The 14,113-nt window shown below is 44.0% G+C and overlaps 1 protein-coding gene across 1 annotated transcript in view; it reads left to right on the plus strand.

The window, feature by feature from the left end:
• Positions 1 to 14,113, plus strand: part of SLC25A24 (solute carrier family 25 member 24) — a 228,819-nt gene that overhangs the window by 130,342 nt on the left and 84,364 nt on the right. The window contains exon 7 of the mRNA XM_078668441.1: positions 6,631 to 6,738. Within this exon, the coding sequence (XP_078524567.1) occupies positions 6,631 to 6,738 (108 nt within the window). The remainder of the gene's footprint in view (positions 1 to 6,630; positions 6,739 to 14,113) is intronic.

Here is a 14,113-nt window from a genome sequence, read left to right on the forward strand (position 1 = left end):
GGTATGTTTCTAGAACAGTCTGTGAATGCAACACTGTAATAACTGTGAATCTTTGTGTAATGAACAAAATGTTTATTTCTGCAAATAAGATTTAAAAAAAAAGGATTTCTATTACTCTTCCAAGTGTCTCTGCTGCTGGCTTGTTCCCAGCATTCCATTGCAGCTGCCTGAGAACCCAGCTCGGGAAAAGGAAGGAGGCAGGGGCATAGTATCTCCCATTGCTTTGTACATTCATTAACCATTACTAGACTACAGCGTACTTATAGCACTCTCTTCTCTTTGACTTGCACTGTGCTGCAAGGATTGGCCCTTTAAAGTGCTTTAAATAATTTTAGAATTCTGCGTGAGCTAAACTCATGAACAATTTAGCCCAGGCTGGCAGATAGTTGCTTCACCCCATTCCCCTCTCATCTCTCACACTCCCCTCCCTCACTACCTGTGTCCACTCAATGCTGACTACTCACACATTCTACCTTCCTTTACCTCCTTGCACTGTGCACTAGTTCATCACTCTCACCCCCCCCCTCCACCCCCCCATACTGATGCCCTTTCCACTTTTCCCTCGATCTCTCTCTCGGACTCCTTCTCACCCATCTCTCATGCACTATTCCCATCTTTCCAATGTCTTTAACTTCAGGTCTTCAAGCACAGTTTCCATCCCGTAACTTTCTATTCCTCCCCACAAACTATTTATGCTCCTCCATCTCAAGTTCAATAACCGCTTCCTACACAAGCTACCTATCTCTCTTAATTTTCCTTTCTGTCTATTCTCTGCAGCTCTCACCACTATTTATTGACCATGCCACATATTTCCACTGCACAAATACTCTACATGATTACACAACTGACAATACCAATACGACCCACATAATTTTACTTCACGCTAAATACTTCCACTACACTCTAAAACAAAACTCATCGTCAAAAACATGATCATTTACAATGCCAATGTATCTAACTGTTACAAATGTGAGACCTATTGCATTGCAAATCCTTGTTTTTTCTTTAATGAAACTGGATATGTGGCCTGTAACAAGTTGGTGACTTAGTTTGTGCATGCAGCACAAGGCATCACCCCTGACATCCAGAATGAATTTAAAGAAAGCTTTACCCACACTTTAAAGTCTTTGCTGAAATACTTTGTTTTGATGGTAAAAGGTAGTGTGAGCATTGTCTGCCCTATGTGTTCTTTGGTTGCTGTGAAGTGCCACAACGATCGGTCTGTTAACTTCGGCCTCGTGTTTGGTAGATCTTGGAACAAGCCCCTTTGATATATTCAAAGCTGTGAAGGTTGGTTGACCTTTCAACAAATCACTATCCTTCTTTTAAGCTTGTGTTAAGGTCCACAGAGGTACATGTAATAAGAGCGTAGCTATAACTAGTGCAGTCCATGCAGGTGCGTCTGAGTGAGAGAGGCCTACTGCACCCTAGTTCTAGCTGTCTTTTACTACATGACTGAGTGTCAAATGGCCTGCTTTTAGGTTGCGCCTAGCGTTGCAGCGTGCACGCGCTGCTCGCTCTGTGAGACATATTGTGGATGAGGAAATTTCAGAAGGGGACTTGAAGCCTCACCCCTCAATTTCATTGGCTGGCGTCATCGTTTATGTAAAACGGCTGCCTCCGATTGAAACTGAGGCTTATTGGTTTCTGCCCTTTCCCCTTTTTGTCCGGCCCATCCGGACTGGATTGTCTGCTTTTCAGCCGTCGTGAAGCTATTTCTTATCTGTAGGTGTGTACCAGCGGATCATGTTTCCGACAGCTTGTTTTGCCCTCGTTGCTGTGTCATTATACAGCAGAAATCACCCCACACCCGGTAACCATGGGATTCGAGTCAGTGTTTACTTTGCTCGTGGTTACCAGGGAGTTTTTGTTCCTGTTTTTTTTATTGGGTTGCTATCAGCATCACGTCATGGTTGTTCGAGACAGGTGCTGAAATAAAAGCTGTTTTTTATCACAGAATGAAAATTCTTAACAAGACCTGTGCTCACGAATGGCAAAACTCCGCCTCAGTGACGCGATCGTGTAGTCACAAAATCAATCTAGGAACTGTTTCTTGCTATATGGAGGGTCTGTCGTTCTTGACACTGCAAGGGAGGGAGTAGTGAGAATGAGAAACTAAAACTGTGCACTTTCGCGAGCTGGCAACAAAGAGGCAACTGTGGGAACGGAAGCCAGTTAGCAGCAGACCGTCGACAACCTCTCGGCCCATCAGTCAGCATATTATCATTACAGCGAGGCGGAGGCAAGCAGTGCAAGGAATGAGGGGCGGCGGTACCAGCCTGCCTGTTGTCACAGTCGTGAGGCAAATGCAAAGTAAACTATGTGCTTTGTTTTAAGGCAGAGTCGGAGGAAATAGTTTACTTTTGAATTTGCTAGATTTGCCATTCTGCATGGCAAAAGAGGCAAGTCAGTTGGTGCTTAACTTGTCACCTCTGGCCTGCTGCCTTTGTTATCTGTGCGAGCCGCGTCTCGGTGGTGGAGGGTAGCCCCTCAGGGGTGTTCCACTACCTCGACGAGGCCCACGTAAGCCGCCGTGGCCTCAGTCCAGCAGTCACTGTATGAGCTTGAAGTAGCACTGGATGCAGCGCTAGAGGCAAGGGGGGCACAAAAACAAACCACAAACTGTTATCAACATTTCTCCATACCTGGCACATTTCCCGTGTTATTAAAACACCAGGGCAAGCTAGACAAGTTGACGCAGATGTCTCCAACTGAAATAGCGCCCATTCACAAGATGTCTGCATTATTGATTTGTTTAAAGATAAATTATGAAGATGACCCTCATCTGCTACAAACACTTTTAATTATTGAGCTCTTAGCAGGTAGCAAGAGCAGCACCAGTCAACTGGCTGCCAATTCTGAAATAATCAAACACTGGCACTTAAAGGGGGCTGCTAAGGCCAGTACAGGACACATGGTTTTATTAAATTAACTAGGTGTTTTTTTTTTACTGGTTCCCGACTGGGGATGTTACATAGCAGTCTAGCCGCTGCGTTTTGCACCGTCTGTAGTTTTCGTGTAACCTCTTTAGGTGCACCAAGAAATTGTGCGTTTCTGTAATCGAGTCGGGAGGTGACTAGAGAATGGATTACTGTCTTCCTTAAGTGAGTTGGCACTCTGTCCAGGATTTTCCTGATGCTTCTTAGTAGGCCAAAACATTTCAGCTACCTTTATGGCTTGTGTCCGCATACATAGATCGGATTCGAACCAGAAGCCTAGACTTTTAATAGTATCTGCTGGCATAGGTATCTTACCTAGGCCAGAGAGCTTAGGTAAGATACCTATGCCAGCAGATATAATTAAAAGCCTAGGCTTCTGGTTATAATCCGATGTATCTATGCGGACACAAGCCAGAAAGGTAGCTGCAATATGTTTTGGCCTACTAAGAAGCATCAGGAAAATCCTGGACAGAGTGCCAACTCACTTAAGGAAGACAGTAACCCATCCTCTAGTCACCTCCCGACTGGATTACGGAAACACACTATTTCTTGGTGCACCTAAAGAGGTTACACGAAAACTACAGAGGGTGCAAAACGCAGCGGCTAGACTGCTAGATAACATCCCCAGTCGGGAACCATTAAAAAAACACCTTGTTAATTTACACTGGCTCCCAATAGAGGCAAGAATAAAATTCAAAACGCTAATCATTGCATACAGAGCACGTCATGACAACGGTCCAGGGATGATCAAGAAGCTTATTTCCCCATACATACCACACAGACAGCTGCGGTCCAGTACAGCAGATCGCCTGATACAAAGGTCAAAAGAGAAAGATGGGGGGCAGAGCTTTTTCACATTTAGCTCCCAAACTTTGGAACTCCATTCCATCAGAATGTAGAAAACTCAACAATGAATTGCAATTTCGGAAGCAAATTAAAACGTGGCTGTTCAGACAATAGCTTTGAACTTTCCACTCTACTCTTGTAACTGATCATTAGCGCTGGGAAGCCCTAGGGCAGCCATGCGCTCTATAAATCCGCCATAATAATAATAATAATAATAATAATAGTTATTAAACGGGCAAAGGGATTGGCTGCTGAGCCGGGGGAAGTTGGTGGTTCTGGGTAAACTACTACTGTCTATCGCACCCCAGCGCAAGTATCAGTGTCAGGCCAGCCATAATTACAGGGTGTGTAACTAGGATTTGATTTGACAACTAGGGTTGCCCCTTGCACAGATTCTCAAACAGCTTCTAGGTGTTTATGCCAAAAATCCGAGGCTCCGAACAATGGAAGCCTTCTACAGGGCGAGGTGTTACCTCCCTATTGCAGGAATACTTATCTCGCACCTATATATGCAGTGATAGTAATATCACACCTATATCTGCAGTGATAGTGACCTCACACCTGTAACTGCAGTCATAGTAACAATACATGGGTATATGTAATATCCACTAATAGTCCTTATTCCAAAATGGGTGGGTATTAACATTTTTAATCCATTAGTTTAATGTAATAAAAACATCACATTAATAAAAGCCAGTACCATTTACAATACAAAACTCACACTAGTACAAATGCAATGCAATAGATTTTGCAATTACAACAAAGTGAGCTATTGCCATTTTGTATTACACCATTTGATTAATGCTTTACGAAGGGGAAAAAATGACATTTACAATGCCAATAGCTCAAACTGTCATTGCGAGACCTGTTACATTGTAAATGCTTCTTCTTATTTGCTGTAAGATTCATGGCACACTTGCTATCCCACTGATTTGTAAGTTGCTGTGTATCCCCCAGTATCTACCAAAACCGAGCAGGGCACATCTTAGGACTGTAATCGTGTGAAAGCATTTAGGGCATGAGGAAAGAAAGACTGACGCTTTGGCTACTCTGCCCATGGTTTCACGGTCATGGTTAGTGATGCTCCCCAACTCTTTGTTCCTAATGGACAATTGTTTAGTAGCATTTGTTGAGTGGGAGCAATCACATGTTGGAGAGCTTCTTAGAATTTCCATGCAGATTAATGTTGCTGGCTTTGTTTCTAACCATGTTTCTATTACCCATTGCGTTGCATAGTATGGTTAGATGGTCACAGTAGGCAGGCTTGACATATCCAAGAGATTTTTGTACCAGCGTTGTGACTCCTTTGTTTTCTGACTTATCAGAAACATTTGAGAAAATGCACTATTCCACAGCACAAAGAAGACTACAGATAACTGTAATTATTTGTTAGCATGATGAATCTTTTCTACAACTATGACCATCTGGTATTGGCTATTCTACTAAAGCATATTTTATCATTAAAAAAAGTTGCACAGAGGCTCCATAATTGCTGATTTCGCAGAATACCCGAAGTTGACATGAGAGCATCTTCCAGAATGAAAAGACTGTTCTGGTGCCTTATGAATTTTTCGTAGCTGGCCACGTTCCAGATTCTTTAGGAGCGTCGTATACAGGTTAATTAATAAAACACAGGAACTGAGTACTTTAAATGATTATCAGGATCCATATCTACGGTCACTGAAAAATATGACTGGAGAAGATTGTGCACAGATGGGCACCCCCTCAACAAGGTAACGATGAATTAAGAGCAACCTCATTCTAGATTTAGGACTACCTTGATCATCCGATGGTCTACTCGCCACTCTTGATCTTACCAGATGCTCCTGGCAGGTGCCTCCAAATCCCTGACCTTAAACTTCTTGTCCACTTTCATCTATTCATCCATACACCATGTTCAGTTTGCCCTTTGACATGAAAATGTCATTTGGACATTCCAGAGCTTTATAAACAAGGGGCTGCAAGGAAGGGAATGATTTTTTGGCACATGTCTATTATGTGGTCTCTTTCAGTTCTACCTACACTCCTATTTAAACATGGCAGAATGTCGTGATCAGGGGTATGTACGTTCAGGAGAATTCTAGTGCGTTCACTGAGCAGGTCTCATGTGCTTCTCAACTTGCAAAAAAACGTGATATAATGAATTTCTTATTAAATTATTCCGTGATATGTACAGTGAACGAAAGAGTGATCGGCATTATACGCGCTGCTCACAGTGCAAAACACTACCCCCAGAACTTTACAAAAAAAGATTTTGTATGTAGTTATCAATAGTAAGATATAATTCGTTATGTATAGTTTTGGTGCCAAACTCTAAATACCTGTCGTCCAACCACATACTCTTACATTTGTGGGACAGATACCAAGCAGGCTGTCAAGTTTTAAATTAACTGCAGCCATCTTATTGGATTGATCAATGTTCTGGTTTAGAGACTTTTACAAGAATTGAGGTGCTGGGCAGTTTATTAGTGGCTGTTCGAGAGGAATGTAGAGCGGAGTTAAGATTCCAGTGATATTTCGTTTTGAAAAAACAGACTCTAGACGTTGTTTTCACTACACTAAAACGTGGTATTTGTCAGTCAACACACCCATCGCTTAAACTGAATGGGCAGAGGCCTTTTGTTCTGTCATGTGATGTGCTCGGATTGATACGCAAGTTTATTTATAGTTGTGTGTAAGTATTGGTTGTGTCTAACGTGTGCTGCACAATATGATTTGTAGTCCCTACGTTAGTGTTTTGTGAAAAATGCATAGGTTTCTAAGGTAAAACTGTAATGGTTGTCATGTAAATGTAGAGTACAGTACATTGGTGACAGAACGGCTTATTTGCTTTTTTCGTTTTCAGTATAAGAAATTGTTTGCCTCAAAAGATGGGACAGTAGGAGCTGCTGAAAGGTTTGTTGCTGGATCTTTGGCTGGGGCTACGGCACAGACTTCTATTTACCCAATGGAGGTGAGTAGTGTTTCTCAAGTTTTGCATAACTTTCCATTTCGACTATGACTGTTAATCCTTCATGGCTATCTTCTTAACAATACTTACAATATAATACATAAATGTGCAATAAAAATGGTTTAGAGGTAACTTAAAATGTGACATTTTTATATCAAGATTGAAGAAAAGTTATCATTTAAAAACTTTCCACTCACAAATGTAAACCGTAAATCTGTTTTATGAAGCAACAATTCTGTACTATTTAAAGAAGTGTAGTATTAATTGTAAGTATTGTTCCAACACTGAAGTTTCTTATTACCCAGAACCTGTCATTCCTTTAATTGTTTTTTTGTTGCCGCAGCGCAAGTAATCCTAAAATGTGAAATCTGGGCAAAGTTCATAGTGTATTGCAATTAGGCATTGGTGAAACACTATTAAAAAGTAATAATTCATTGGACGGCACAAAAGACAACCTGTTTAAAAAAACTCATTATTTACATTGTGCGAAAAGGAAATATTTACAAATAAAACGTATATTAAGTTTATCCCATTTGCCCACAAATCTGACTGTTCATCTGGTGGAAATATTTGGAAAAAATAGGTAGTGCGAACCTGACTTAAAGCAACGGCGCAATGTACATTACGTAGCTGTTGGGAGATGATCTATATGATTGCGTAAACTAATTCGGGATTACACAAATATATTTCAAGCACTATATTTTACATTTTAATCCATTCATTGCAATCACAGTCCCAATGGGTCTGCAATCTAGTCTTCATAATTTCTACGTTTGAGAGACAATACAAGTTTGATGTGTTAATTGCCATAGTGTAATTCAGCATCTCAGATAGAAAAAATACTCGCATGCTTTGCTAGGTTCTAATTTGATTCACCCGTAGAAATATACCTAAACATTCCACAACTTTATGCCTACAATTTGCTGTCCCCTATCTTGTCCTTGAACGTTATTTTCTGGACAGTGCACCCCCCACAATCTTCCCCTACACATGTATTACATAATTTTATACTAAAAATTGAAAAAACACATTTAACATTTTCAAGTCGCCACCAATTTTCAGTGAACAACTACCGTATACTCTTTCTGAACTCTCAACATCTGTATTTAAAGATTTGAGATAAACACTAGAGTATTTCGAAGTGTTTACATTTAAGTGCTTTCTTGATGGGCTACATAAATCAGTTTCCTGTTTTCAGCTTGCCAGTGGGACTGACTGACTGCTATTTTTAAACAGAATATTTACATTGTAACCAGCACTTTTCTGCCTCATCAGTGAGCGGTTAAATAGAAGTATTCACAAGTATGTTTGCGAGATTAGTATCACTCATGTGAGTGGGTACATCCTTTTTACCATTGTACAGTTGGAAGCTAAATCTACCTACAAAGCTTCAAATTGGTGACTTGTAAAAAAATCTAATTTTTTTTAATTGAAATTAAATAAATCAATATTTAGCAATCATCCTTGTTATAAGTCATTACAATAGCTTACAGAAATACTGGGCTGTAATACACCAGACAGAGCCGTCCGTGGCTTTGTTTTATTGCCTGTGCACTTCTTCCTTTCCACATAGTAATAGCATTTTAATTGGTGACTTTATGTGGCACCCATTCAGCAATAGCAAGTGAGGTAATCGAATGAGCTGTACTACTGACTTACATTGGGAACCCTTCCTCCTAGGCATCCGTGCCTGTGTCGCCTACCAGCACCTGTTCCTCTCCCTTTATGCTCTGTCTTCCCCCCTCTGCAGTTCTGAGGGCTCCAGATCTTGGCCCTGCCAGCCCAATAAGGCTCCGACAGGTTCGGGCAGCTGATTCTCTGTTACGTCCTCACGGTACTGCGGTCTTCCCTGCTTGGCTCACATTGACTGCTCTTTGAAAGCTCCGACTCCAACACGGTCACTCTTACCCTCTATCCCCAGTTCTACTTCTGCTTTGTAAGTGTAGCTTGAGGTGAGAGTGAGAGCGCAACTGCGCCCAGCAGTATCCAGCGCGGAGTGCCCAGATGCTTATTTGCTTCACTTTCTTCCGCTGTGCTACCCATGTGACAAGTGGATTTTCTTTTCTTTGTGTTTTTTTGATTGGTTTGGATTGGTTTTGGGTTGGCTGAACTTTTTGCCCACTGAAAAGGGCAGCCATCAATCCAGTCCCCGGTTTGGTGACCAGGGGGGCTTTTGTGCGTGCGGCGGGCATGCCCGGCTTTGGTGGTTCTCCTGCCTCCCATTGCTCCTATTGGCACTTTGTCCAGCTTGTGCTATTTGCACAACTCATGCAACATAATCTGGCCAACAGCACTAAGGGCCTTAAGGGGGGCTCTGTAGCCATGTTGTTGGCGCTGGGTCTGAGATTCAGAGCTTCTGATGAAAGCAGAGGAGAACTACAAGGAAACAATCCCCAGAGCTTTTGAGATTCAGTGAAGCCAGCCACCCTGAGACTCTATGCGCCACATTCATTGTTGCCATGATCACCAGCGACTAACAGCAACTAACATACTGAGATATCAAGACACAAAGGCCAGGAGACCAAGAACTGAAGGCCTCATCTGAAGGGGGAAGTAAAGTCTTGTGGGTGGTGGCGGCGATTGTTATAAGGCCCTAGGGATGAGGTAAGTCCTTTGTCAAAGCTGTGTAACTGTGTTCAGCCATTTCTTTCTACTCAGTTGCTTTAATCTGTGTTATCTTACTGAACCTATCTTCAATGTCCTACAAAACCAACTCTTCATTTACTATGCGAATAAAATGGGAAAGCATCAAGTGGAGCCTGTGCAATCCAAGACAACCAGGGCAGCTGGGACACCTGGACTGGTCCGTCCTTTTGGGAATCTTATATTCCAGCAACTTCATTATTCAGCGGATTTTTCATGCAGGCAGTGGGGGTAATATCTATGGAAACTGAATTGGCAGAGACGTGTGTCACTTGCAGACAAAGCAGTACAGCCTTCTTCCATTTCGGCAATGCTGTCGTATCATCTTTGGACGAGCGTCCTGATGGTGACTTTCAGGTATCTGAAGGTACTGCCCAATCGCCTCAGTTTCACCATTTTGCCCAAGGCCCCTGCAGCAAAGCAGCAAAGTACATGCTAAATAGAAGTAAAACAAATGAGTGTGCCCAGTTTCCTGTTCTGTTCCTGGTCAGTGCAGGAGAAGAATCAAGGTCAAAGCAGCCCTTGTGGAGCTGTTGTGTTCCAGGTTTTCTGCTATATTAGATACTACGCTACTTTCTGTTCATGTCCACCTAGACTCAATTGAAAGTCTTCTGGAAAATCTTAGGGAAAGGGCGTTTGACATTGGAGGGTGATCCGCACCTCCCCGTGAAAGTGAACGCAACAAGTTTACACTTCGCTACTCTCAAGTGATTGGATTGAGACACCCAGGAGGACCAGCTAAAACCAAGGAGCAATCTTGCTGCCTTCCCACTACCCAGTCCAACCCTGCTGAAAAGGTTACTCACCTTAAGGCTATAGGACCTTAGGTGACCGGATTCTCCAGTTTCACAGGCCAGGTCACATGGACTTGTAATCCACCTTCCTGCAGATTCTTGCCCTTATGTAATTGTCTTAGCAAATATCTCCCCTCTGAAGTCTCATGGATAGTCAAAAAATAAGTCTGCTCACTGGCTCCATAAGAATATAAGGTATAATATTGGTTTGTACAATGACATTCTGTTGGTATGATGGTTGAGTGGGATTGGGCCAACGTTAAAAACCTTTCCTGGTGATTGAGTGATGGTTGGAATATTGCCACCAATCTCCGATTTATTTTTGCAGAGTCAAGTGCCTGCTTCTGGTTTTTGTTTTTTTTTTTAAACAAATTTTGTCAGATTGTACAAATAGTGCAGGGCCCTGTACCCCAGGGACGACTGCTACATAAACATGACAGCATCAATGGCAATCGACTGTTCATTATAGACACATAGGTTGCTAGGAAAACAAAACAGTCCCCCCTAACCAACCTCCCCTCCCCCAGTCCTCCCTCCCTGGTCCCCATCCCCCCCCAACTACCCATACCGCTCCCAACCACCTCCCCCCCCAGAATCGCACAACCAGCTCTAGGCCCAGTCCAGTCTCATGACGCAATATATAACACGAAGAAGAAACATATGCCAGCCCAGCCGTCACCCTAGCACCCTGCCCCACCTCACCCACACACTCTCCCTTTCACCCTTCCTGAGGAAGATCCTCCTGCTCCACAGGGGGTTCCAACCACACACCCCTATAATCAGCCCAATGCTTCCAAATTTTATTATGCCAGCGTCTCCCTCCAATCTTCCTCTTCCAGCCTGCCCACGTCTTCCTCCCAATACTCCCTGAGCCTCTGTAGTGTAGGTGAACTGTGCGTAACCAGTGTCTGGTAAATGTGGGATATTTTCTTTGGTTCCAGATCCACATAAACACTTTCACCTCCAGCGGGCTGAAATCCGGGAGGGTCTCCAACCCCTGCAGGCTCGGGGACAAGGCATGGCTAAACTGGAATCGGGGCATATCAAACTCCTCCCGAAGGTCTTGAAAGGACTTAAGCGTCACCCCCTGCATCACATGGCCTAGAGTCGTGATACCAATGCTGTCCCTCTCCTAAAGCCCCGCAGCGCTGCCAGGGCTGGAAGTCGCCCATTATGCCACAGGGGAGTCTCTGCCGTTAGGGTATTCCATCACCCCATCCGGATCACCCCATCCGGCGCAGAGCCTGCCGCCAGACGTGGAACACCACTCGAGTAGCCGCCGGCAGCACACGCCGTAGCAATGCTGAGTAAAGGATAGTGTGTGACGTATGTGAGCCCATCAAATGACGCTCCATGGTATTAGTCAGGTCGCTCCTATCCCCATACCACCACTCATTTAGTACTAAGAGCTGGGAGGCTTGATAGTAGGAGAGGATATCGGAGGTCGCCAGACCCCCACAGTAAGTGGAAAGAACACGTGCGCAGTGCCACGCGCACCGCCCCTCCCCCCCATAGGAACTGCCCCAATACAGAGTTCACCTGGCGGAACCATCCCGGAGATATCGGATACGGGTGATGTTAGTTGATAGAGCAGGCGGGGGGGCGCCACCATTTTAAAAATCGCCGACCTGCCATAGATGGTAAGCGGCATACACGACCAGGTCCTAAGGTCGGCCCGCACCCGGTCCCAAACCGGCACCATATTCCGCTCCCAAGATACGGCTGGAACATCTGACAGGAAGACCCCCAAATATTTAAGGCCTCCTACCGCCACCTGGAGCGGGGCGGCCCAATCACCCACCGCGTGTGTCCTCTCCCCTAGTACCCATAATGTGGACTTGTGGGGGTTCATATAGAGGCCCGATGTCTCCCCAAAGATCTGCAAAATCTGCAGAAGGCGCGGCCCTGACCTAGGAAGGTCCGTTAGAAAGAAGAGGACGTCATCTGCATATAGTGCAATCCTGTCGGACGGGCCCCGCACCCAATCAAACCCACTCAGCTGTGCATCAATGCGCACCCACTCCATAGCCAAGGCAAACCAATAAGGCGACAGCGGGCACCCCTGCCGGGTCCCACGACGAATCTGAAATTTAGACGATATCGCTCCCGCGACTTGAACCGACGCCGTTAAATCAGTATAGAAAAGACGCAGGTAGGACAGGAAGCGAGGTCCCAAATTAAGCCACGATAGCAGCGAGAACAGATACACCCAGCTTAACGAGTCGAACGCTCTATCCATGTCCGCAAGGAGAAGCGCAGCTTGCTACTGTTTTTTTTTTTTTTTTTTACAGGCACCTAAATCCAGTAGTACATAGTTTTCCCTTACACCAACCTGCCACCCGTGCTGCTGCAACTGTTTCGAACGCTAATTGTTTCTTCTGATTGTCGGAACTACGAAAGAACGACGGACTGTCCTCTTCCACGTTTATCCATCATGATTCCTGGTGCCTAGAGCCCAACTGTGTACTTGCTGATCTAGAGGGGATATAAGGGAGGGACGAAGCTCCCATTAGTAATAAAGTCCACGTAACCATAGCTACTAAATAGAAGCAAGGGATGGGTCCAGACGAGCCTGCTTCTAACCATCTTCCCATCCCAGATACGTATGTATTATTTCCTGGAATGCGGCTTGACTAAAATCAAAACTGAATTTGGACGGAGTTTATTGAAGTGCACCAAATATTTTGTTCCAAGCTACATGGGTCACATAAGATGTCTTTAGGGTTGGCTTCAGGAGTTTTTGTCCCGGCTGTTCCTGCATGTGCAAGGAGAGCCTCCATAGGACTTGGGATTTGGATAAAGATTAACCGTGGGTGCAGTGTAAGACAAATACCTATGGGTTCACCAGCCATTCAGGGTAACATCTGATAGAGACATGCATTTCTCATAGTTAATACTCACCGTAGACAAAACCTTGGCAAAATACACTTTACTTCAGCTACTTTACATCCTTTTGACCAATTACTCCCACGCTCAAAATCTTGATTTGAATTTAACATATGAGCCATAAACCGTGGCAGGTGATTTCAGGAGGAAGGGTATTCACTGTGAGGGTATACCACACCTAGCAACCCCACCCAGGACACACCTGAGCAGGCAAGCGTTTCAAATGAATAATATAACACTCACTCACAGCCTGCGTGTCTGTAACAGCCACTCTTCCTCTTATATCAATGCTCACTCCACTTTTCAAAGGGCTCCCTACTGCAGTAACATAGAGTATAACCAAGAGTAGAGCTCCATGTTCGACACATATCCTGTTATTAGACACCCACCTCCACTAGCATCCTAAATGCCTTCGTAGTTAGCAACAACCACAGGACAGGTAGGTGGGAAGCTGTTGCCCTATCCATAAAGGTTATTCTAGCCATTTATGATTTGTTAGGGGTGCTTCAAATCAGATGATAGATAAGAAAAATAACCCTACTACAGTTCTAGATACCCATAAAAATCTCTGATATACTGAAATGTATTTCCATGAATGTTTTCGGACCCATGTTTAGACCTCCTAAGTAACAAGAATGGTTTACACCATCTTGTAGAGCTGTAAATAACATTCTCCTGGCAACAATCAAATGGGGAGACAGGACCAAGTTCGCGGATGTTACTGCAGTTTATAAGGCAATGCTACTAGCAAAAAGTGAGTGGGAAATGAGAAGGTGGGAGGACTTACTAAACACAGACGGGACTAATGAAGCAATGCGTTCTGGCACATAGTGAGCCCTGGTGGCCACTACATTACCATGAAGCAAGAAATTAATATCCAATCCAATGACCGAGTGAATCCCTTTAAACCACCCAACCCTGCAGCACTATCTCTTATGTGGTGAGAATACTATTTCTATTCTAAAGCAAGCAAATGGCAGCGAGGGAACTCCATTACAGCCGCACTTGCTCTTCAATCACTGTAAGTATCCACACAGAACAACCTAAATCATGCC

This window comes from Lissotriton helveticus, chromosome 1_2 (assembly GCF_964261635.1).
Source record: "Lissotriton helveticus chromosome 1_2, aLisHel1.1, whole genome shotgun sequence".
Lineage (NCBI taxonomy): Eukaryota > Metazoa > Chordata > Amphibia > Caudata > Salamandridae > Lissotriton > Lissotriton helveticus.